This window comes from Prionailurus viverrinus, chromosome F1 (genome assembly GCF_022837055.1).
Source record: "Prionailurus viverrinus isolate Anna chromosome F1, UM_Priviv_1.0, whole genome shotgun sequence".
Taxonomy (NCBI): Eukaryota; Metazoa; Chordata; class Mammalia; order Carnivora; family Felidae; genus Prionailurus; species Prionailurus viverrinus.
The window spans coordinates 65,867,960-65,892,171 of record NC_062577.1 but is presented as its reverse complement, the minus strand read 5'-3'; the positions used below and the strand labels follow the sequence as shown (position 1 = coordinate 65,892,171).

Here is a 24,212-nt window from a genome sequence, read left to right as displayed (position 1 = left end):
GCGGGAGGAGGCCCCTGGTGAGGAGGGCTCGGCCTCGGGACGCGAGAGAGGGGAGGCGGGAGAGGGGAGCAGTGAAGCTGCAGAAAGGAGGAGCGGGGCGGCGGCTGGGTGATGGGGACCAGCGCGGAGAGAATGGACGAGCACGGGGTCCCAGCGCAGGTGCACCGAGGCCGCCGAGCTCTGTGCCGGCCGACCTGCCACGCGGACCCGACACGCTGCCCCTTTCGCGCATTGAGCGGCCAGACGCGCCATCCCCCACCCGGCTTCAGAGCATCTGGGCGGGGCCTCCCTCGGCCCCTTCCCCTGGGAGTGAAGGGCAGGCTGGGGAAGGGGCGGCGGTGGGGTGGGGTGGAGTGGGGGGACAGGGCCAGACTGCAGCAGAGACGATCTGGGGCTCCATTCCGGGCCCCATCCTTTTTCAAGCCCCCGCACCTCCACGGAGATCCAGAGCGCAGCCGCATTCTCTGACCCTCCCCGCCCCATTCCCGGGGGGCTCCCTTCGGCTCCACCTGCAAATACTGCAGTGGAAACTAGTGGTCAGTCGGTGGACATTTGCATCTCATTTAAATATTGTCCGAAGCGGCCGGCGCCTTTCATGCCTGCTGCAGCTGTCAGTCACCTCGGTGTCCTTCCCGCGGCCCGCGCCCTCTCTGCCTGGGTTTCACCGTCCCTGTCTTCCAGGTCTGCGTCTGCGGTTGCCAGGTAGGCGGGTGTGAGAGGCCCGATCCTCCTGATTGTCGAGAGGCCATCCCGTCGCCGGCGGCACAATGCTGTCCCCTCAGAGGGCTTTACTTTGCAACCTCAACCACATCCATCTCCAGCATGTCTCTCTGGGCCTGCACCTGTCCCGCCGTCCTGAGCTACGGGAGGGGCCCTTGAGCACGTCCCCTCCCCCAGGGGACACCGGGGGCAAGGAGAGCCGGGGCCCTTGCAGCGGGGCCCTGGTGGATGCCAATTCCAACAGCCCAGCCGTGCCCTGCCGCTGCTGCCAGGAGCACGGGCCAGGCTTGGAAAACCGGCAGGACCCGGCCCAGGAGGAAGAGGGGGCTGCCTCCCCCTCGGACCCGGGCTGCTCCTCCTCGCTCAGCTCCTGCTCAGATCTTAGCCCTGACGAGACCCCCGTCTCCGTGTACTCGCGGGGCCTCCCTGGCGACGAGCATGTCCGCCCTCAGCCCAGCATCACCCCCCTGGAGCAGGGCTCCCCACTGGCTTCCGCAGGCCCTGGCGCCTGCTCCCCGGACAGCTTCTGCTGCTCGCCCGATTCCTGCTCCGGAGCGTCCTCCCCTCCTGGCCCTGGCCTGGACTCCAACTGCAACGCCCTGACCGCCTGCCTGGAGCCCCCCTCCCCGGGGCTGGAGGAAGAGGACGAGGGTGGGGAGCAGGACCTCCCTGCCTCCGAGCTCCCAGAGGCGGATGACGATGATGGGAAAACCGACGCTGGGAAGACGGAACCCAGCTGGAAAATCAACCCTATCTGGAAAATTGACACGGAGAAAGCGGAAGCCGGCTGGAGAATCGCGGAGAACAATAACTCTAGCTGCAAAATCAGTGGGCATAGTAACTCCAGCTGGAAAACGGAACCCGGACAACTCGACTCCGGGCGCAAAACCGCCTCGGGGGTAGCCGACCCCGGCTGGAAAGCAGACGCGGGGAGAGCCGAGGCGGGGTGCAGGCGTGACGTCAGCGAGGAGCCGGCGGCTCGCCGGACCGTCACGTCTTTCCACGAGCTGGCCCAGAAGCGCAAGCGGGGCCCGGGGCTGCCCCTCGCGCCGCAGGTCAAGAAAGACCGCAGCGACTGGCTCATAGTCTTCTCGCCCGACAGCGAGCTGCCCCCCAGCGGCTCCCTGGGCGGCTCCCCGGCGCCGCCGCGGGAGGTCACCACCTTCAAGGAGCTGCGGTCCCGGAGCCGCGCCCCGCCCCCGCCGCTGCCGCCCCGCGACCCCCCGGCTGGCTGGGCCCTGGTGCCGTCCCGGCCCCCGCCCCCGCCCGTCCCGCCGCGGAGGAGGAAGAACCGGCCCGGGCTGCAGCCCATCGCCGAGCGGCCGCCCGAGGAGGGCAGGCCGGGCAGCCCCGCGGCTGGAGAGCAGGCCCCGGCCGCCCGGGAGCCCGAGGAGCCGGGCGCGCAGGCCGGCCGTGCGGGTAAGCGGCCGCGGGGAAGAGCGGGGCGGAGGCGGGCCGGGGGGGGGGGGGTGCCGGGCTGCGGCCCCGCCCCCGCCTCCGGCCCGCCTCCTCCGTGGGTGCCGCCCGCCGCCCCCCTCCCGCAGACCGTCCCCCCCCCCCCCCCGGCCGCCGGCGGCGAGCGCTCCGGGAGGGGACCCTGGGGGGCGCCGCCGGGCCGCGGCACTAACTCTCTGCTCCCTCTTTCTCCGCCCGCCCCGCCTGGCTGCCGCCCCGCCCCCGCCGCCCCGCCCCGCCCCCCGCTGCAGCCGGTGCCCCCCCGCCGCCGCCGCCGCCCGCCCCCCGGGCCGCGGCCGACGCGCGCCCCCTGCTGGAAGGCGCGGGCGCGGTGGGAACCCCGCCTCGGGCCGGCCCGCCCCGCGCGGGACTGCGGCTGCTGCCCGTGCGCCTGTCCCCGGTGGGCGCGCACTCGCCCCCGGCCCGGGGGGCCCTACCCTGCCTGGCCAGCCCCGAGCTGGCACTGCTGCTGTCCCCGCTCTTTCCCAGAAGCAGCACCTTCCCCGCCGCGGCCCCCCCGCCCCGCCAGGTGCCCGCCCCCCCGCTGCCACCGCCGCCGCGCCCGCCGAAGGCCCCCGGCCGGACCAGGAGCCCGCCGCCTCCGCCCAGGCTACGTAAGACGGACCCGGGCCCGCCCGCCCCCCGCGCCCGCCCGCCCGCCCGCCCGCCCGCCGCGGGGCTGGGCCCTGGGCCTCGAGGTCCGGGCGTGGGGGGCGCGGGCCGAGGGCGTCCCAGCTAGCGCCGGGCGACGGGCCTCGGGTCACGCCCCCTGCGCACCGGGGCGGGGGGGGGGGTGCTGGCCGCGCCTCGCTCGGGGGGTGGGAGAGAGGCTGGCTCGGGACCCGGTGGGCCCCGCCCGCGCCTCCCAGCCTCCCGATCCCCGGCCGCCCCTCCCGCTGCGTCTCCTCCCACTCCCGGAGGTCGGTCTGTCTGTCCGTCCATTGGCCCAGGCCCCCCACGTGCTCCCCGGGCTGCCCTCCCTACACGCGTCCGGCCGGCGGGGAGCGCGCAGTCCTGGCCGGGGCCTTCGGGGCGGAGGTGGGCGCGGGTGCGGGCGGCGCGCGCGGGACGGGGCGGGAGCGGGGTGGGCGCTGCGCCTGGCCCTGCCCCCGGCCCTGCCCCCTTGCGGCCTGTGGGCGACCTGTGCGCCGGCCCGGCGTCCTCGGGTCACCCTCGGGTCACGCCGCCGCGTTCTTCCTTCACCCCAGCCCGGAGCTCCTGGTCGTTCGCCGGCGCCCCCGGGGCCCAGCGACGGTGGATGGCAGAAACCCAGGGTGGGGCCGGCCAGCTGCAGGAGCAGAAGAAAGGTAGGACGCTCGGACTCTTGACCCCGGCTGCCGAGTCGGCTGCGGCTGGTGTGGGCGCCCGGCCCCCGGGGTCACGGTGCGCGAACCGAGGGTCTGCGGGGCCCTCGGGTGAGCGCGGGCACCGACCTCCCTGCCCGGCCCTCGCAGGGCTCCTGATAGCTGTCAGCGCCTCGGTGGATAAGATCATCTCGCATTTTGGGGCCGCCCGGAACTTGGTTCAGAAGGTGAAGGTGTCTGTGGGGGAGGCAGCGGGGGCGAGAGGGGACCCCTGGGGCCCGCACGCGCGGTTGGCAGGGAGGCCGACGTGCCGCGTTGTGCCCGCCCCCAGGCGCAGCTGGGGGACAGCCGGCTGAGCCCGGACGTGGGGCACCTGGTGCTGACCACCCTCTGCCCGGCCCTCCACGCCCTGGTGGCCGACGGGCTGAAGCCTTTCCGGAAGGACCTCATCACCGGGCAGCGCCGGAGCAGCCCCTGGAGCGTGGTGGAGGCGTCGGTGAAGCCAGGTGGGGCGGGCCCGGGCGGGGCGGGGCGGGGGCGCGCGCAGGCCTGGGCCCGGCTGATAACGCGGCGTCCGCAGGCTCCGGCACCCGCTCGCTGGGGACCCTGTACAGCCAAGTCAGCCGTCTGGCCCCGCTGAGCAGCAGCCGCAGCCGCTTCCACGCCTTCATCCTGGGCCTCCTCAAGTGAGTGGCCCTGTTTTCTGGCGCTCCTCCCAGCCCCGGGGACCTCGCAGGTGCACTGGTGGGATGCAGTGGTGCTCTGGTTCCCAGAGAGGGCTGTCGCCTCTGCGAAGCTCATCTCTCATCCCGAACTCCGTTTTTCCTGCCACCCCAGCACGAAGCAGTTGGAGCTGTGGTTTTCCAGCCTCCAGGAAGACGCAGGTCAGACCCTGAGCCTCAGGGAGGGGGGGCAGGCACCTCTCCTGTCGGTCCCACTGACGTCAGAGTGACTTTGGCCCCAGGCGCGACTTTGATTACCCTGCCGCTTCAGGCTTTCAGTGCTTCCCGTTGCCCATAACAGGAGAGACCCAAGTCCTCACCGACACCTCCAGAAGCTTGGTTATCAGGCCTCTGCCTTCTTCCCCGGCCTCCAGGTCTGGGGCTCTCCCCAGGCCCCGGGGCAGTCTTCTTCCCCATCCTTCCTGCCCCACGGCCCTCCTTGGGTCGTCTTTACCCCAGGAGGCCTGTTCACCGTCATGCCTCGTGTCTTCCTTCCCTGAGGCTCCGAGTTGCTCCCTCGGCCTTCAAGGCCCCCTTTCCCTCCTGCGAGTTATGTGCCACCCTTGTTCCGTGGGCCCTGGTTCCGCTGGGGCAGGGGCGCGTGGGCTCTGCGCCCCCAGCGTGGACGGAGGCCGGACCGGGGCCCGACGGCAGCCTGCACGTCCCCAGGCCTGCTGTCCCTCCTGTATCTGCCCACCGGCTTCTTCTCCTTGGCCCGCGGCGGCTGCCCCGCGCTGACCACCGAGCTGCTCCTGCTGCTGCAGCCGCTGTCCGTGCTCACTTTCCACCTGGACCTGCTCTTCGAACACCACCACCACCTGCCCCTGGGCCCGCCTCCCGCCGCCCCCGCCCCGGGCTCGCCTCCGGCCCTGCAGCACACCGTGCGGGCCGTGCTGCACTGGGGGGGGCGGCTGGCCCAGAGCCTTCGGGGGGCTTCCGGGGAGACGCCTCCAGGCCCTTCAGCTCCCGCGAGCCCCCCCGCACCCGGCGGCTGGTGGGAGCAGCTGACCCAGGCCTCCCGGGTCTACGCGTCCGGGAGCGGCGAGGGCTTCCCTCTCCCCCGGTGGAGGTCCTGGCGTCCCTCCGGCACCGCCGAAGGAGCCCCGGACGGGCCCCTGCCCGCGGAGGAAGCGGCACCAGGCAGAGGCGTGTGGCTGGGGAGACTGTTTGGGGTGCCGGGGGGCGTCACAGAAGCCGACGGTGGAGCCTTGAAGTCCAGGTAATGGCCCCTTCTCAGAGCCCCCAGTCATCCCAGTTGGAACCTATAGAGACCGTTTGCGCCAGAGGTTGGCCGGCTTGTTTCCCTAGGGCCCGAGCGGCACGTGGTTCCCGTTAGGCCCGCCCTGCAAGCCCCGCAGGTGCCCTCTGTGCTGGTGCTCTTGCCCTGGGGTTTGGCCACGGTGGCCTCGGCCTGTCCAGTGAGCCTAGGGGTCTCCCTGAGCCCGCTGCTCCCAGAGGCCCCTTCCAGGGCGTCGGTGACCTTGGTGGGTGCCCCCCCCCCCATCACCGTGAGGGTGCCTGTGTCCCGCAGCTGCCTCCGTGTTCCCAGCAGTGACCCGTCCCTGACCTCTTTTGAGTCAGGCGCCCCCCCCCCCCCCCCACGTCCTCCCTCCTCCCAAACCCCGGGTTCTTGGGTTCTTTTTCTGGATGCCCGGTGACCCCTGTGACCCTGTGTCCTTCGTCCAGGAGACCGTCCAGCTGGCTGCCGCCGACAGTGAGCGTGTTGGCTCTGGTGAGGCGGGCGCCACCTCCCGAGACTCTGTCTTCCCCCGAGGAGCCTGAGGCCGCAGCCCCGAGCGCCCCGCAGACCCACAGGTCAGGAGGGCGGCTTCTGCTTGGGGAGAGCGGGGGTCCGGGGGGTCGTGGCGCAGAGGCCTGGGGCCACGAGGTCAGCTGGTGACCAGTGTGACGCTGCTGCCTCTCAGGCCGTTTCTCTCTCGCCCGTTGGCGATGGTCTTAGGAAGACTAAACCTAAGTGTGTGAGGCCTGTGGTGCCCACGGGTGCCTGGGACCCGTCACTTGTTGCTGTCCTCTGAGGGGTCATGCTTCCCTGAGGGTTTTTCAGGTTCAGACCTGCTTCTGCTCCGGAGTCTGGCCTCAGCCTGGTTGTCTCAGTGCACCGAATTAGGTTTCTTTTCTTTTCTTTTCTTTTCTTTTCTTTTCTTTTCTTTTCTTTTCTTTTTTTAAGCGTATTTATTTTGAGGGAGAGCGAGCGTGAGTGCAGGGGAGGGACAGAGAGAGAGAGAATCCCAAGCAGGCTCTGCACCGTCAGCACAGAGCCCCATATGGGGCTTGAACCCATGAATCGTGAGATCGTGACTTAAGCGGAAATCCAGTCAGCCGCTTTACCGACTGCGCCACCAGGCGCCCCTGAATTCAGCTTCTTGGCTTTTCCTCTGCTCAACGATTCTTTTCAAGTCCTTCTTACGAGCCGGGCGTTCTGCTCTGGGAGGGAACGCGAAGGCACGGGCACTGGAGCTTGGCCCAGGGAGGACCCCGGTGCAGGAACGCGCAGCCCCGTGTGGTGGATGCTCTGGGAGGGGAGGACTGAGTCCCTCGGGGCCAGGTCTGGGGGCGCAGCTGTGTAGGGGGTACCAGGGTGATGGCAGCAGCGAGATGCCTGAGGCCTCGGTGGGTGGGAGGATCCCGGACTCCATCCTTGAGGCCCTGGGAGGCAGCCTGGGGGGACAGGGGCAGGGAGAGGTGAGCAGACCCTGCCCTGGGGCCCGGCAGTGAGGAGGGCAGTGGCGTCCAAGAGGAGGGCGGATGGAGTGAAGGAGACACAGGCGCCAAACAAGTTTTTTGGGGGGTGGGGACGATTGGATGTGGGGTCAGGACGCTGCACATTCTGGCAGGAGACACACCCCCCCCCCCCAGGGTGGGGGAGAGCAAGGGGGTGTGTTCGCAACGGAGGGGGCCTAGGAGGAGGAACTGGTCCTGAGGGGGGGACTGGTGGGGAGGCCGGGCAGTCGGTCCCCACGCCTCTCCCGGAGCCTCACCTGGCCTGTCCCTCCGGTCCGCAGGGCAGTGCGCGCGCTCTGTGACCACACGGCCGCGGGACCCGGTCAGCTGAGCTTCCGGCGCGGGGAGGTGCTGCGAGTCCTGGGCACCGTGGACGAGGACTGGCTCCGCTGTGGGCGCGATGGCGCCGAGGGGCTGGTGCCCGTGGGGTACACGTCTCTGGTCCTCTAGGCCGAGGGCCTTTCCAGCCGCGTCGTCCCCCCCGCCGGGAACGGTGACCTGTGCAGGCGCCGCAGAAGCATTGGCCTGTCTGCAACACGGCCTGTCCCCCCCGCCCCCCCCGCGTCCGTGTCTGCCGATGTGAGATCCGCCCTCCTTCCTCCCTGTCCCGCCGGTGAAACCTGCTCGGTGAAACCTGCTCGTCTTCTAAGTACGAAAGGAATTTCCCTCCACCTCCCTCCTCTTCCCACCTGCGGAAGGAACCGTTTCCCTTCCGGCCGCACCTCTGCCTTCGTCGTCTGCGAGCGGACCGTCCCCACACTGGAAGGGCCTGGTCTCCTTCCTGCGCATGGACACCCCGCAGCGCCCACGTTGCTTGTATTTATTCTGTGCTCCGACCCCCCCTGCTGGGTGGGCCCGTGGTGCCGGTCCGCCCGCCCCTCCTTTGTCCCAATAAAGTGTGGGCGCTGAACGTGTGTGTGTCACTGGCTCCAGGGCAGAGGCTGCGGGTCGGGGAGAGGCCCCCTCCTGCCGGCCCTGGGTCCTCACTGCTCCCCGCGCCGCCGTGGAGAAGCGGCCGATTGGTGCAGAACCTCACAGGTGCCCCTCGGTGGAGGCCTGACTGCGTGTCTTAGGAGCCCGAAGGGACCAAGGCGGGTGGGGAGGCCTGGGCTTCCCGACTGTGCTCACACGACCCCGACCGAGGTGCTGGGCAGGATCAGAGGGTTGCAGGGAGGGACGCCCTTCCAGGTAATGCGCCCACCCTGCGGTGACAGAGGTTCAGACAGCACAATAAGGGGACGTCCGTTACTCCGTGGGGAGCGTCACCGGGAAGTTAGAGGACAGGACACTTAGGGGAAACAGAACCAGGAGAGGAAAAGATGCTGACGTTTGCCTTTATCTTGGGGCAGGAAGGTCAAGGGGATGACAGGGTGGCGCAGGGAGAGGGCGGCGTGGAGCCCGACGCCTTACACTTTTGCTGTTTCCTGACTTCCTGCTCCCGTTCCTGCTCCCCGTTCCTGACTTCCTGCTCCCCATTCCTAACTTCCTGTTCCCATTCCGGACTTCCTGCTCCCGTTCCTGGCTTCCTGCTCCCTATTCCTGATTTCCTGCTCCCCGTTCCTGACTTCCTGCTCCCGTTCCTGCTCCCCGTTCCTGGCCGGCTTGTGTCACTAATCTTGCTCTGATTTCGTTCTGTGTCTGGCTGCCCTCCCAGTGTCGCTGCCCTCCCAATTTCAGGCCTAAGTTTGCATTTCAGGTGTGCTCTAGCGTGGCGTTCACTCACACCGGATTCTGAGAGCCGCTGGGACCCGCTAGGACCCGCTAGCTGCAGCCTTAGGGCAGCGCTCCTTCACGGAGGCTCTCCAACTGCTTTCTCCTCCTCTGGCGTTTGAACTTCTTAAGCAGTGCTTGTGGAAGACTACTGTGACTTTGGCTTTGTGACCAGTGTTTCCCACAGGGAGGTCTGCACAGTGACCCACCGTTCCTGGGTATGGCCACGGAGCTGTCATGTTCCAGGACCCCACCTGCCCTGTCCTTCTGACTCCTGTCCCCATGTGCTAGGTGTTACAGTGCGTAACTCTAACAACTGGGAAGTGTCCTCAAACGATATTGCTGAGATATGGTGATATTTGTGGTCACAGCCTAATGGGTCTCAGGCTTGTGTAGGCAGTAAGAGTAACAGACCTCCTTGAAGGACATCATGAAACAGACCAAATGTTGATACGGAATTAGCTTTGCACTCTTCCATTTAAAAAAAAAATTTTTTTTAACGTTTGTTTATTTTTGAGACAGAGAGCGACAGAGCATGAATGGGGGAGGGGCAGAGAGAGAGGGAGACACAGAATCGGAAACAGGCTCCAGGCTCTGAGCCATCAGCCCAGAGCCCGATGCGGGGCTCGAAGTCACGGTCCGTGAGATCATGACCTGCGCTGAAGTCGGACGCTTAACCGACTGAGCCACCCAGGCGCCCCCTGCACTATTCCATGTTACCTAGAACAGCTATAGTAGGTACCAATGGCTAAAAAGTAATGAAGGGTACAAAGTTTACGAAAAACTGCCAATGTGCTGCCTTTGCATCATGATGAGACTGCATCCTGTTGCCTGACAACAGGACAGCCTCTCGTCCTCCTGGGAGCTGACAGACGCTGAGCTCTTCACGATCATCTCTTTTTTTAAAAAGTAATGAATTGAAAGTCATAATTCCAACACAGGTAACATACTTTGCTATCTTAGTTTTAGATGTACAATATAGCGATTCAGTAATTCTGTGCATTACTCAGGGCTCATCATGTTAAGTGGACTCTGAATCCCTGTCACCCATTTACCCACCCCGCACCCACCTCCCTTCTGGTGGCCACCAGTGTGTTCTCTCTAATTAAGAGTCTGTTTTCAGGTTTGTCTTTTTTTTTTCTTTTCCTTTGTTTTTTAAATTCCACATGAGTGAAACCATATGGTATTTACCTTTCTCTGGCTTATTTCGATTAGCATAATACCCTCTAGACCCATCCATGTTGTTGTAGATGACGAGACTTCATTCTTTTTTGTGGCTGAGTAATGTTCCAATGTATATGTATACGACTTCTTCTTTAGCCATTCATCTCTCAAAGGACTCTTGGGCTCCTTCCATAATATGGCTACTGTAAATGATGCTGCAATAAACATAGGGGTGGGGGCCCTGGCCCGCTGGGTCAGTGGAGCATGTGACTCTTGATCTCGGAGCTCTGGGTTTGAGCCCCACGTTGGATATAGAGATTACCTAAAAAAATCTTAAGCCCCCCCCAAACCATAGGGATGCATGTATCGTTTCGAATAAGTGTGTTTGTATTCTTTGGGTAAATACCCAGTACAGGAATTACTGGGTCATATGGTAATTCTATTTTTTTTTTTTTAATGTTTATTCATTTATATTTGGGAGAGTGAGTGGGGGAGGGGCAGAGGGAGACCCAGAATCTGAAGCAGGCTCTGTGACGTTAACACAGTGTAGAGCCCGACTTGGGGACTCACAAACCATGAGATTATGGCCTGAGCTGAAGCCAGATACTTCACCAACTGAGCCATCCAGGTGCCCACCATTTTCCACAGTGGCTGCACCAGTCTGCATTACCACCAACAGTACACGAGGGGTCCTTTTTCTCCATGGTGGTTTCTTGTGTTTTTTATTTTAACCACTCTGACAGGTGTGAGGTGATACCTCATTGGGGTTTTGATTTGCATTTCCCTGATGAGTGATGTTGAGCGTCTTTTCATGTGTCTGTTGGGCATCTGGATGTCTTCTTCGGAGAAATGTCTATTCATGTCTTACGCCTATTTTTGATTATTTTTTTTATGTTGAGTTGTAGAAGTTCATTATATATTTTGCATACTAACCCTTGATTGGATATATCATTTGCAAGTATCTTCTCCCATTGAGGAGAATGTCTTCGTTTTATTTTTTAAATTTATTTTTAATGTTTATTTTTGAGAGAGAGAGAGAGAGAGAGAGAGTGCGTGCGCAAGTCAGGGAGGGGCAGAGAGGGGGACAAAAGATCCAAAGCAGGCTCCACACTGTCAGCGCAAAGCTAGACATGGTGCTCGAACCTATAAACTGTGAGATCATGATGGGGGGGGGGGGCTGAAGTGCGACGCTCAACCGACTGAGCCACCCAGGCGCCCCTAAAGATTTTAAGTAATCTCTACACCCTCTGTGGGACTCAGAACCCCCGAGATCAAGAGTCACATGCTCTCCCAACTGGGCCAGCCAGGAGCCCCAGTTTTGTTGTTTCCTTTGATAGGCAGAAGCTTTTTTATTTTGATGTAGTCTTAATAGTTTACTTTCGCTTTTGTCTCCCTTGCCTCAGGAGACGTTCCTATGGCCAGTGTCAGAGAAATGACTGCCTGTACTCTCTTCTAGGATTTTTATGGTTTCAGGTGTCACATTTAGGTCCTTAATCCATTTTGAGTTTTTGTATATGCGGTAAGAAAGTGGTCTAGTTTCATTTTTTGCATGTTGGCTATCCAGCTTTCCCAACGTCTTTGTTAAAGGCGCTCTAATTTTTTTTTTAACTTTGAGAGAAAGAGAAAGAGAATGAGAGGGAGAGAGCATGAGCAAGGAAGGGGCAGAGAGAGAGAAAAATCCCAAGCATGCTCTGCGCTGTCAGAACAGAACCTGATGCGGGGTTCAAACTCACAGATCATGACCTGAGTGGAAATCAAAGTTGGACGCTTAAACGACTGAGCCACCCAGGTGCCCCAAGGCTGTCTTTTTTTCCCCATTGTATATTCTTGCCTCCTTTGTCGAAGATTAAATTGATCATATGATGGTACGTTTATTTCTGGGCTCTCTGTTCCGCTGATCTGTGTCTGCTTTGGGCACATTGTTTTACTATAGCTTTGTAGCACATCTTGAAATCTACAATTGTGGCACCTCCAGTTTTGCTTTTCTTTTTCAAGGTTACTTTGGCCATTCAGAGTCTTTTGTGGTTCCATACAAATTTTGGGATTATTTCAGTTTTGTGAAAAATGCTGGTGGTATTTTGGTAGGGGCTGCATTAAATCCATAGATTGCTTTGAGTAGTACAGACATTTTAACAATATTTATTCTTCCTGTCCATGAGCATGGAATCTTTCCATTTGTTCATGTCATCTGCAATTCCTTTCATCAGTGTTCTGTAGTTTTCAGAGTACAGGTCTTTCACCTCCTTACGTTTATTCCTAGGTTTTGTTTTTGTTTTTGGTGCAATTGTAGATGGGATTTTTTTTTTGGGGGGGGGGGGATTATTCATCTTTCTGCTGCTTTATTATTAGTGTGTAGAAATGCAATGTATTTCTGCACATTGATTTTGTATCCTGTAACCTTACCAAAATCATTTATCGGTTCTAGTAGTTTTTTGGTGGTCTCTCAGGTGTTCTATATAATAGTATAATGTCATCTGCAAATAGTGTGTGTTCCTGTTTTCTTATCAACCTGGATGCCTTGATTGCTTTTTCTTGTCTGATTGCTGTGGCTAGGACTTCCAGTACTATGTTGAATAAAAGTGGTAAAGAGTGCACACCCTTATCCTGTTCCTGATCTTTAGAGGAAAGGCTCTCACTTTTTCACCGAGTATGATGTCTACCATGCGTTTTTCACATACAGCCTTTATTAGGTTGAGGTATGTTGCCTTTAAACCTACTTTGTTAAGGGTTTTTAATCATGAATGGATTAAATGGTACTTAGTCAAATGCTTTTTATGTGTCTATGGAAATTACCACGTGGTTCTTATACGTTCTCTTGTGGACGTACTGTATCACGTTGATCGATTTGCAAATATTGAACTACCCTTGCATCCTGGGAATGCAGCCAACGGTCTTGATGCTTCTGAACTTCGAGCCTCAGTGGTGACCTATGTCTGGGATGACATTTTGTCAGGTGTTTCTGTCGTTAGCCGGAGTGGATTTATCCTCCTCATTAGTAGGGTCACACTCGGCTATTGGGCACCTTTCTATTTGGAGATAAACATGAAGATTTTGGAATTCCGAGCCCAACGCTAGGTACCAGGTGATCTCTGGCAAGCTGCTGAGACTCCGTTTTCATGTCTACGAAATGGGAGTAGGAACTACAGAGCTGTCACGAGGGTCATTGGTCTAACTAGCTGGGTGGCCCTGGGCAAGTTACTATCACTGACCTGTTGCTTTAAGTCCCTCATGTGGGACGTTGGGTTTTGGTACCGACCTGAAAGGGCCGTTGTGAAGATTAATAAATGTGTACACGTCGACTGCTTCTGATGACACGGTCTAGCACGGTGGCCTGAAGTTACTGTCGCCAGCCTCGGAGGTGGGGAGTATCAAACGAGGCCATGTGTGTGTGCGTGCATGTGCGCAGAGGACAGAAGGGGAAGCGATCGTTCTGTTGATTGGTTGGGCTGGGCTCAGACCGAAAAGATCCCAATGTTGAGGAAACGGCTTCACCTAGGAGTCGGCACCGGTGAGTGCGCTCCTGGGGGGCCCAGGATGCTGGTGCTGCGGTGTGAAAAAGACCTCTTTGGAAACAGGCAGGAGAAGATCCTGGAAGATAGATGAGGATAGGGAAGAGGGAAAGAATGGCACGCTCACCACTCTGTTGTTAGGAAAAGTTTTTTCCATTTAATACTAGACTTTCAAGGATTGAGATGCAAGCTTTTTCCGCAATTACATCCAATGTTAAAATTGGTAATACATAATTTACAAAGATTAACATCAAAACAATCATCTATTTAGATATGCTTTTGTAAAAAGGAAATATATTAGCAGCATTTATATTTTCCGCAATCACACGGCCTACAGACATGCAGACTAACTCTGGATCTATTCGCAGCGATGTAGTGCGTTGCCCCGCATTTCAAACACCAAAACCCGCCTGGCAGCTAGGGGGTTCTTTTTATTTCATTATTATAAAATAACCGAAAAATAAAAAAAGGCATTAATTTCTACACCAGTAAGAAAAAACAAGTTTTTGCACTTACCTAACATTTGATTGTCTAAAAAACATTTCAGTTTTTAGTCTTTCAACAAAAGAAAGATAAAATGACAGAGCGTAGTGTCTTTTGCTTCTGTTCTCACATTTTACAAAGTTTTTTTCTTTTTTCGTCTTTTTTAAAATTTTAGTGTTTAACACTATTCAAGGAAATATTGAATTTTAATCTCTTTCTTGTCATTTTCCTGCTTTTGACTAAAAGGAGACCCCCCCCCCAAAGTGCCCCTATTTCCCACCTCCCTCCCACCCAGCTCCCTGCAACGAAAACCAAAGGAAGCCACTAAACCGGGCCTTGGACATGCGACGTTCCCAGCTCCACACGTGAGTACCTCACACCCAGGTCTTGTCGTAACGTACAGTGCCTCTCTACAGTAAGAAAATACTCCAAACTAGTTTCTTAATTCTCTTTTTTCTTTAATAAAATATTTATTCTGCTTTTTCTCTGCTCAAGGGGATCTTTGGCTTCCCCTGTCTCTTTTGTTTTGTTTTTTTTTTTTTCTGTTTTTGTTTTTTTTTTTTTTTCCTCAAGATTGACACAGAAAGGAGAAAAAGAAAAAAAGATTGAATGGAATGGAAGGTGTCCATGTTTCTACCTAAACAAGTCAGAGCGTTGTCATCGGGGGAGATGTGCAGCGAGGACAGCGTTGGTCCGGGACTGGAGAAAAGTAATGGGACGGGGTTACTACTGTATTGCTTCCTAGTCACGCGGCAGATATATATATATATATATATACATACATACATACATATATATATACACACACAACTTGGCACATTTAAAAACCATCTTTTCTCTTATAAGAACATCTAAAACGTATATGCATATGTATGTCTGAGAAGATAACAAAGCAAAGCTTTTTAAATTTCGTTTTTAAAGAGACAGTATCGTCTGGGAAGTTCTGGCCAAGAGATTGGGAAGGAAGCAGACGCCCGTGCCCTCCCCCCTGTGCTGTCGTCAGGAGGGCGGAGGACCCAGGCCGGCGGGTGGGCAAGCACGGTCTCTAAGAGGTGGACACTGAAAACTGTACAATGAGGAAAACAGGAGTAGTGTTTTCAGTCGCTAATGTACACTCACAACAAATACTCTGCTAGGCGAACACTGCTCAACAGTCTGTGTAGTGACTTTGGGGGGCGGTTTAGGGTCCACGCGTACGGAGGTTTTACGACGAGGCTATTCTGAGACGAACGTCCGTTCGCGGCACAGCAGACGCCCGAGAGCCACAGCGCGCGAACGGCACAGGTGAGGCGCTGGCGGGGGCCTGGCCTTCTCGTTAGAAAAAGATAGGTTGGGCAGGTTATGAAGTTAAAACAAAAATCATCACAATGAGTTCTGTGCCCTGCTGACCCCATGGGGGCCTTCCCTAGTCCGTGGTTACATTCTGGGGGGGAGAGGGAGGGAAAAGGGCCGCAGATACAAGTGCTTTGACTTGTCAATTCACGTTTTACTTGGACCTGATTGGACGAGGAGAGAGAAACTTTCCCAGTCAAGGATCCATCTGGAAAGAGGCCCCAGCAGCTGTTTCTGTTGTAGGTCTCTAGGGTAGCTCCTGGAGCCCACAGAGAGCGGACGCCCGGGGCGGGTAGGGACCCCCTCCCGCCGACGGGGAGTTACACCTGGGGACAGGAAGCAGCTTCGCAGCAGTGCCTGTGGAGTCAGAGGATGACACAGAGAGACCCAAGCTGGAGGGAGAGCCGAGTGCTATAAAAGTACCAAGACTCTGGCCACCCCCACGGCCGCCCCCGGTGTGCGCTGTCCTCCTCCCATCTCGAACCCTCAGGGCGAAGCAATGGAGAGGAAAACAAGTTAAACGGGAGTGTTTATACAGGCGCCTTCCTCTCCCCCTCCACTAGCTCCAAGGTTTATTAAGTACCTGATGCCAACGACACGGCCCCTTCCCACCCCTGTCTACACTCGGAACAAGAGGCAGGACTGTTAGCTCCACTGACGGCGGATGCCTGACCTCCTCCTCTGAGGCTCACTTCCGGAAGCTGCTCTCTGGGATGAACAAAGTGCGTCTTCGGAGCTTCCTGCCGGATCCTTCCTCCAGCAGGTAGGTCACGTCGATGGCTGAAAACAGAACCAAGGAGGCTCATCGAATCCCCGCCCCCCGCTCCTCCCTCCACATCTGAGCTGGAGGGCGGGCACTGGAGCCCAGGGACTCCTTTTCCAGCCTGTGAACGCGTTGGGCCTTGCTTGGGAGGGAAGTTCTCCGGGGGACCGTCTCCGCACCCGCAGATCCATTCCCGGCACGCAACAGGATGCGGGCCCGCAAAAGAACCGCGAGGTTTTCACAGGATACTTTCCATTCCGGCCAAGTAATCGTAAGCCGTTCTTTTCCATTCTTTCCACACTCGTTTCCCCTTTCTCTTAAACCCGAGACATGAGCCTGACTCTTCTTACCATTTTTTCCGGGGATTTTGTCCAGGAGACTGAGCAAGATCTGGTTGAGTCGTTCCCGCTGGCTGTGCCGTCGCTCCTCAGGGGTACAGGCAGGCGCCGGCTCCGGACTGCTCTCCTCCGCCTTCTTCTCGCCTTCGCTCGCTTCTGCGGCAGCCCCCTCCCGCTCCGGCTCCTCCAGGCCGGGCATCTCCTCAGCGGCTTGCTCCTGGCTGGCCAGGACCTCTTCAATCAAGGGCAGAGCATCGTCCTCCTGGCCCAGGTCTTTTAGGGGCGGCTTTGGGCGCTCAGACTTCCAGGAGGACCTGTGAGGCAGAGGTGGGAATTTAGACTAAGGCTGAGGAGGGCACTGGGGAGGGGAGGTGGGGGTGGGGCGGTGGGGAGGCACCTCAGGTGGCTTCAGACCCCGCGTCTAGCTCTTGGAGTCTTGGCGCTGGCTGTGACTTTATTATTATTTGCACAAATCACCACCTTTCTCTGAAATCTGTTTTCTAATTATAAAATACAATTTCCTTCTTTCAGGAAATCCAAGGAATCCACAAACTGTACCAGAGCCGGTAACACTGCTTAGCTAGTTCTGACTGCATCGTGAGCATAGCGAGGTTTGGCCCAGCGCCGTGAGGCCCACAGTCCGACTCCAGTAAGACTTCATACGGAGCATTTCCTTTCCCGTACCCCCCCCCCCCCCCCCCCGCCATGTGCGGTCTAGGACGTCCCTCTCAGGGGAAGCCATGACGGCGGTACAGCGGGCCGCAGGCCACCATTCAACAGAAAAGGAAACTGAAGGAAGGCCTCTGGTGCCCCTTCTCCCAGAACAAGCATCTCGTGCACAAAACCAGGACAAATCAGAGCCACATGCACACAGTGCTCGGCAAAACCCTGCACTTGCAGAGGCTTGACAGCACGCCCTTGACTGAGGTCCCAGGAACCGAACACCTCGGCTAATGAGAAAAGCTCGCAGAAACCTTGAAAAGGGACTTTTCTGAATCTGTCTAGAGTTCTGTCCCAAATCTTCTCCTTCTCTATTCCTGTTCCTTGTGAGCCTCCCTCCCTGGCCTGACTCCAGCTCTGTGACGAGACCGTGCCTCCTGTCACCTAGGCCCTCCCCTGGGCCACCCTGTCAGAGGTTCCCTATCCTCGGGTATGGCTGAGCGGGTGGATGGCGGTCCCCTTGCCCAAGCCGTGGGCCGCCTCCTACAGGCCCCTCACGTCCCCATGGGACTCACCGCCCTCCGTTCCTCTTGTAGTTGTCTGGGACGTAATGCGGCTGCAAAGAAAGGGAAGTGGTAAGTCTATGGCAGAGGCTGGCGAAGCTGGACCAGGCGGCCCGGGGCCAACTCAGGACAAGGAGCGGGAGGGGGGCAGCTAAGGAAACAGGAAGAAAACACAGGGCTGAGGCCCTCACTGGGTGAGGGCCGGGCGGCTGGGTCTTAAGGTCTGAAGTTCAGTACTTCCATCAGTCTGTAGGCTACAGTGGTTTTGGGGTCTCGTGAGCCCGCGACGACAGTACGAGGGACGGACTCCCAGTCCTGTCTGTCCCATCCTGATGTTTAAGTAGTGAAAGTTGGGGCTTCAAAGCTAACCTGTGAGCTGTTGCCCGAGCAAGCAAGACCAAAGAAGTCTAGATGAGAGGCGGGCAGAATATAAAATACTGTTCAGAGGTATCCAAAAACAAGAATAGGAGAAGCAGGGGCATGAATGCTTGCTTTCTGGCTAGACGGTTTCTAACCATTCTAGGAGGATGGCCATGGTTTTGGACAAGCCCACAGAAAGCAGGGTCAAGGATGAGGAGCTTAGTCCTGGGTCTCATTTTAGTAGGTAGATGGGGGGACAACCAAAGCCTCTGTGGGAAGATGAATGGCACAAAATAACCGTATGGAGGAGGAGTATGTTCACGACAATGAAAGAAAAAACACAGGAGAAAGGCAGAAAATGAAAATGTTAATAACTCCATTATTTTCTGGGCAGTGGGATAATGTACAACTTTTTCTTAATGCTTCTGTAGTTTTCACATTTTATATAATGATGGTGTCTTACATTTTCAATGCAGAGATACAAGGAAAAACCACTGAATTGTTTTCACTGACGTTTTCTCTGGGTTTGCTAATTCTACTTCTTAAAATTATGGATGTGAAAAACACACCAAAAAAGTACGATGGGGGCTCAAGGGCTAAGATTGTAAAGAGGTGAGAAAGAAAAAGAGGGAAACCCGACTGTAACACGGAGGCCAACAACTCCTGAGAAACAGCCCACGGCAGGAAATGCAGAAGAAATGTAGAAATGTATTTATACTGTTTAGAAATCCCAACTGCCCGGCTCCCGCAGTCCGGGACAGAGGAACAAGATGAGGAAGCAGGCTCCCCGCCCTATGGAGCGGCACGCGTGAGCTGCGCGGCCTGGACACAGACAGGTGGAAGGACGGAGACTCACCGAGAAATCTCTTTTGGGAGTGAGCTTCTTGGGGAAGTGGTCAAAGGCGTAGGGCTTGGTGCAGACGGGATAGCGGTTCCGGTGGATCTTGTAAAACAGGTGTGCGGACTTGTCGAGCCGATAGTCACAGATGTACACGTCCTGCTCCTTCACCCCTTTGGGTCTCCCTAGGAGTTCAAATACTGCTAAAGAACCCTCCTGTCTCCCTCCCTTCTCCCCGAGCTGCCCAGAGATGACACCACACCACTGGGAGGGCAGCGGGACTGTGAAGAGGGGACGCTATGGCAATTCTGAGAGGCATCTGGTGACTGCAGAAGGAAGGAGAGTCCCCAGAGGGGTGCGTGTGTGGGTGTGTGACAGGGCGGGAAGGTACCAGACGGGCAGCTTATTCAGGTGCTGCAGGAATGTGGGGGCACAGCCACCGGGATGACGGAGAAGACAGAGCAGAGTGTGGGGACGTCAGCAGAGAAGAAGGGCAGGTATAAAGGTGTAAAGGAAGGGAGCACATCTAGAAACAAACATTTTATTTAGTAAATATTTATTTACGTTAAGTCCTCTCTATGCCCCATGTGGGGCTTAAACTCATGACCCCAACTGAGCCCGCTGGGTGCCCCTGGAAATAAACACTTTACAACCGGGGACACAGTCCCCAGAACCATGGGCCCCAAGCAGCCAACGCTGCTATGATACCAAGAAGGTGAGGCAACCGAGCGCCTGGAAGAGACAGGTGAGCACGTGGGAGCTCACACCGGGAGCCCAATTGGCCCAAGTGCTCGTAGAGTGTCATTTCGCTTCATCTTCACAGAATGCTGTGACAGGGGCTAGCCCCTACTTCCGGGAGATTAAGTGACTGCCCGAGGATGCACAAGTAACAAGTGGTGGGGCTGGGATTTGAAAATGGACTGACTCCACAGCCTACATGGTTGGCCATGGAGCTCATAAAAGCATTGCACTTTTCTGGTTGGTTTAATGTCCAGAGTTGCTGATGGCCTTGGGGACTCTGGAGTGGGCGGGTGAAAGAACATACCTTCCGACAGTACTAATGGGATGCTGAGCACGCGATATTAAGGAAGAAATGTTAACTAAGTAAAAGGCGGGGGGGGGGGGGGGGGGGGGCAGGGCTAGGAATTAACAGCCACTGAGTACCAAGCACTAGGTAAGAGAAAGAAACGATGTAACGTTCAGCTCTCCCAAGCTTCACAGCTAGCCTGAGGACTCTTTTCATCACACGGAGACAAGAAGAATGGAGTGGCAGCTGCAGATTGAGGAACAGGGGACAGAAGGTCATTTCTTCGGCAGCTCGGGTCACTCACCTTTGCAATACGTGTAAAGGTCCAGTACACAGCAGGTCCCCACCACGGCCTCCAAGGGAATGATCTCGTACAGCGGCACCCGAAACAGCTCGTTGTGATAGAAGCGGCGAGAGGGGGAGTGGTGGGTCTCGTGGGGGCGGAAATAGTGGTGACCAAAGGCGAACCGCTCCTCTCTAGGGCAGAGAGAGGGTCAGGGTCAGTCAACTGGCAAGACCCTGGCAAGTATTCAGCTCTTTGCTGGAAGGAGACAGTGAAGACCTCAACACCTACTTTTCATTCTTCCAAAGCTTCTCAATGCGAAAGATGTCAAGTTTGTCTCGATTAATGTGTGACAACAGTCGGTAGGACTGGCGGACGGGGTGGCCGTCAGGGGTGCGCCGGCTGTCCCGCATCAAATACACACAGTCGCCTGGAAGGCACAGGAGAGGTTAGACGAGGCCAGCATGAGCTCTGCCAGGTGTCCACTGGTCCCACCCAGGTCCACCCAGGAGAACGTAAAATCTAAACAACGGGTACAGACAGCACGGCCGCAGTCTCGCGGGGAAGATCGTCCGTGCTAGACTGTGAGGACACCACGAGGGAGCGTGCCCAGCTCTTGGATCCTGTTGTGTTTGTCCCAAGTCCTAAAACCAGCTTTGTGACAGCCTTGTCTCTCCAGATTCACTTTATTTTGTGGAGGGGAAATGTATAAAGCTGAAGGACTAAAGGAAATAAAACCTATACTGTTGACCCTTGAAACAACATGGCTTGAACGGCACAGGGTTGACTTAATGCAGATTTTTTTTTTTTTTTTTTTGATAAATATGGTACAGGACTGTAGATGTACTGTAAAAACCTTCCTTACGATTTTCTTAACATTGTTTTCCTCTAGCTTTATTGTAAGCATGAAGTATATAAATACATGTAACATACAAAATATAGGTTAGTGGGCTATGTTATCAGTAAGGAAGGCTCTGGTCAACAAAAAGCGATTAGTAGAGTTCTTGGGGAGTCAAAAGTTACATGTGGATTTTTTAAGGGCGCCTGGGTGGCTCAGTCAATGAAGTGTCCGACTCTTGATTTTGGCTCAGGTCTCAGTCTCATCGTTCACGGGTTTGAGCCCTGAGTCGGGCTCTGCGCTGGGTGTGGAGCCTGCTTGAGATTCTCTCCCCACCGCCCCCCCCCCCCCCCCAACTCACTGCCCCTCCCCAGCTTGCGCTCTCTCTCAAAATAAATAAAGTAACTTAAAAAAAAAACAAACAAAAGGTCATACGTGGATTTTTGACTGCATGGGGCGGGGGGAGGCTGGTGCCCCTAAACCTGCTGTGTTCCAGGGTCAGCTGTATTCTGTGGCCACGCAAGGCTGTGTGGTGACAGTGCTGTGTGGACGGCAGACAGTCCTGCTGCGAGGAAAGGTGGGGCCAGCTCGCGTGTACGCACCTTGACGAAGCAACAGGTCATCTCGGAGCAAACAGATGAAGTAGACACAGCCGGGCTGGGCGTAGTGGGGCCGAGGGGTCATGGGTACCTCCTGATAAGGACGAAAAGCCAACGGGTCAGGGCCGTGACTGCCACGTCCCGCCTACTGGTCTCCATTCTAACCCTACTGGACCGGGAAAGCGAAGGCCGTGCGTTCCCGACTGACCGCACGGAGCACAGCTTGTGCGGCTGCCCTGGGCCCCACGGGAGCGGGACAGCGCGTGAGGGGGACACTCGCAGTGTCACAGCGATGCAGGGAAGCTGCTGGCATTTAGAACCCACGTGCCGGGGAAGCCAGGCATTCTGCAGTGCGTCCCTCGCAGCACGGAAATGCCGCTCTAAATGACGACACTGCCGCGAAGACGTTCTGCCCACAACACTTCCCTTTACAGAGGAGCCCTGCCCGAGACCGCATGCACACACAGAGCAGAACAAGACAAACACCCACCTGGTAATGTGGGAGAGTCACTCAACCCACCGCCTCCCCCGGAAAGCGGACGGAGACTAACCCTGTGGACTCGGACTCCATGCTCTTTTCACTTAAACGCTACTTAACCTAAGTGGTATTTAGAGTACTGAGCTTGGACTTCACAAGTACTTTTTTCATGGAGAGCAGACAGTGTTTATAGAGCACCATTCCTTCCGCAGGTTTCTAAGTGTTTTATTTCCCCTTTGACCACACACTTGAGAAAGGAAAGGGCGGAACTGTTACCCTCAGGGTAAACTGTAAGAACCTGAGGCCCGGAGAGGTTGGGTAACTTATCAAAGGAAAGTCAGTGCATCAGGAGCAGGGCAGGTAGGAGGCCACGCGTGGACTCTCCCGCTTGCCGATCAGACTGTCACCAGAGGGCAGCTTACTCTGTCCACAGGCCTCGGGTCACACTGCTCACAGAGGTAGTGCTCCACGTCTGAGTTCACCCCCATACAGTCACAGTGCTGCCACACCTGTGGGGACAAAGTGCGGTTGGGAGGGGGCCTTACACTTACTGAGAAGGGCCGGGGGCAAAGAATAACGAAACGAAACAGTGGCACAGAGTGAAGTCAAACAGGAACTAAGGGATGTGAATGTGTGTGAACATACGTGTACCGATTGCTTTAGGACACACACGCACCCGGGCAAATAAAATGTGGAGCTGGACAGAGAACAGAGGGACGTAGGGTTATAGAAGCAAACTACTTACTGAGTAGCACACAGCCGTGACCCGGCTGCTGCGGAGGCCTTAGTCACACAATGTTTCTTTTTCTTTTTTTAAAGTTTTTATTTGTTTTTGAGAGAGTGAGAAAGAGAGAGAGAGAGAAGGGCAGAGGAGAGGGGGGAGAGAGAGAGAGAGAGAGAGAGAGAGAGAGAGAGAGAGAGAGAGAATATCCCTAGCAGGCTCCATGCTGTCAGCACAGAGCCCGACGCGGGGCTGGATCCCACAGACCGTGACATCATGACCTGAGCCGAAGTCAAGAGTCCGGCGTTTGACGGACCGAGCCCCCCAGGCGCCCCGCACAGCGTTTCTCCGTGCTGTGGCCTAATCCCGGGCTCCCGACCACCCTGTGTGTCACTCGTGGCCCCCTTCCCATCTGGTAAGGTGGCAAGTGCGGAGCCTCGCTGTGCCTGCGTCAGGGCCACAGAGGGCAGCGCTGCTCTGCGCGGCTCCTTCCCACACAATCCCTGGGTTCGGCCTCCCCAAGACCCGTGCAGGGGGATGGAGAGGTGGGAGAGGTGGGAAAGCGGGAAGGATAACGGGAAAGAGGAAGAAGACAGGAGAAAGGTCGTCTGGGAGCAGCGAGGGCCGAGGCCCCGGCCTGTGTCCCCCGGGGCTCACCATGCACTTGTCACACTGGATCATGAGGCCTTCGTCCTTGTGCAGGCCGCACACACAGCGGATGACGTCGTCGTCCTTCTCGTGCACGTTCTCCTTCTCGGAGACGGAGGCCTCGCTGCCGTCTGCCTCGCTCGCCGTCTCTCCCACGATCTCGTCGATCTGGGCCGACGCCTCGTGCCGGGCGTTGTAGTAGGTCTTCCGCAGGCGGCAGACATCTCTCCCGATGGGGGATTTACGCCCGTAGTACTTCTGAAGAGAGCAGAGGAAAGAAACGCGTGTGCTCTTGTCAGCAGGGCTCAAGCGTGTACCTGGAGGGGGCGGCTGGCTGGCTGTCAGCACAGCTTCGAGTCCTCTCCTCAGGGCCGGGAGGCGGAGCCCCGTGGTGGGCAAAGAGCTCCCTTCGGACAAACCTGAGGAGGCAGGAGGAGTTTCATCCTCCCGCTCTGGTTAACAGACTTCCAATACCATCAAGTATCAACTAACATGAATTCAAGAATTCAAGTCAGAATCTGCAAGACGGTTTCCCATTCACGCTGCCGCCGCCACCCATCAGGGGGCAAACACAGCAGCTGTCGTGGGGGCAGCGGGCAGAGCCCGTACTCTGTCCTGCACCTGCACGTGCCGGGGACGGAGCCGTGAGCTCTGCATACGCATGGGTTTCAGCAGAAAGCATGTTGTAATTCCAGACCGAGCTATCTATCTCCTACCCATCTTTCTCTCGTTTCTGCCTTCCACCTTGGTTCTTCCCTTACCTCGCGGCCCCTTGTTCTTCCTGGTCCTTCCCAAGGTATTTTAAAATCACCGAGAATCCTCCTCATCCCTACGTACCCTACAATACTCCATCCTCTCCTTTAAATCAGGTCGAGGTCACCTTCTCTTCAATGAGCATCGGCTATTCTACAACCATTGGTCTAACACCCCTCAATCCCATCTGTAAGATTTAGTT

The 24,212-nt window shown here is 57.2% G+C and overlaps 2 protein-coding genes across 9 annotated transcripts in view; one reads left to right on the top strand and one right to left on the bottom strand.

Annotated features, from left to right (window-relative positions):
- Window positions 1–767: 767 nt before the first annotated feature.
- Window positions 768–7,853, top strand: RUSC1 (RUN and SH3 domain containing 1). Of its 3 annotated transcripts, none has more exons than XM_047840546.1 (9): window positions 768–2,139; window positions 3,384–3,482; window positions 3,630–3,706; window positions 3,811–3,985; window positions 4,060–4,165; window positions 4,317–4,363; window positions 4,871–5,420; window positions 5,888–6,016; window positions 7,225–7,853. In XM_047840546.1, the coding sequence occupies exons 1-9, from the start codon at window positions 768–770 to the stop codon at window positions 7,391–7,393; spliced, it is 2,724 nt and encodes a 907-aa protein (XP_047696502.1). In that variant the 3' UTR covers window positions 7,394–7,853. The 3 variants fall into 3 exon arrangements, with proteins under 3 accessions (XP_047696502.1, XP_047696504.1, XP_047696503.1); XM_047840548.1 differs by lacking the exon at window positions 768–2,139 and adding an exon at window positions 2,474–2,789; XM_047840547.1 differs by lacking the exon at window positions 768–2,139 and adding an exon at window positions 2,796–3,213.
- Window positions 7,854–13,460: 5,607 nt separating this feature from the next.
- ASH1L (ASH1 like histone lysine methyltransferase) overlaps window positions 13,461–24,212 on the bottom strand; it is a 197,625-nt gene continuing 186,873 nt past the window's right edge. For 5 of the 6 annotated variants that reach the window (XM_047839911.1, XM_047839909.1, XM_047839913.1 and 2 more), the window contains 9 exons: window positions 23,267–23,515; window positions 22,311–22,397; window positions 21,414–21,504; window positions 20,265–20,403; window positions 19,995–20,167; window positions 18,682–18,848; window positions 17,478–17,518; window positions 16,255–16,556; window positions 13,461–15,921 (listed from right to left, as the gene is read on the bottom strand). In XM_047839911.1, the coding sequence (XP_047695867.1) occupies window positions 15,830–15,921; window positions 16,255–16,556; window positions 17,478–17,518; window positions 18,682–18,848; window positions 19,995–20,167; window positions 20,265–20,403; window positions 21,414–21,504; window positions 22,311–22,397; window positions 23,267–23,515 (1,341 nt within the window). In that variant the 3' untranslated portion in view covers window positions 13,461–15,829. The remainder of the gene's footprint in view (window positions 15,922–16,254; window positions 16,557–17,477; window positions 17,519–18,681; window positions 18,849–19,994; window positions 20,168–20,264; window positions 20,404–21,413; window positions 21,505–22,310; window positions 22,398–23,266; window positions 23,516–24,212) is intronic. The other variant, XM_047839910.1, reaches the window with a different exon arrangement.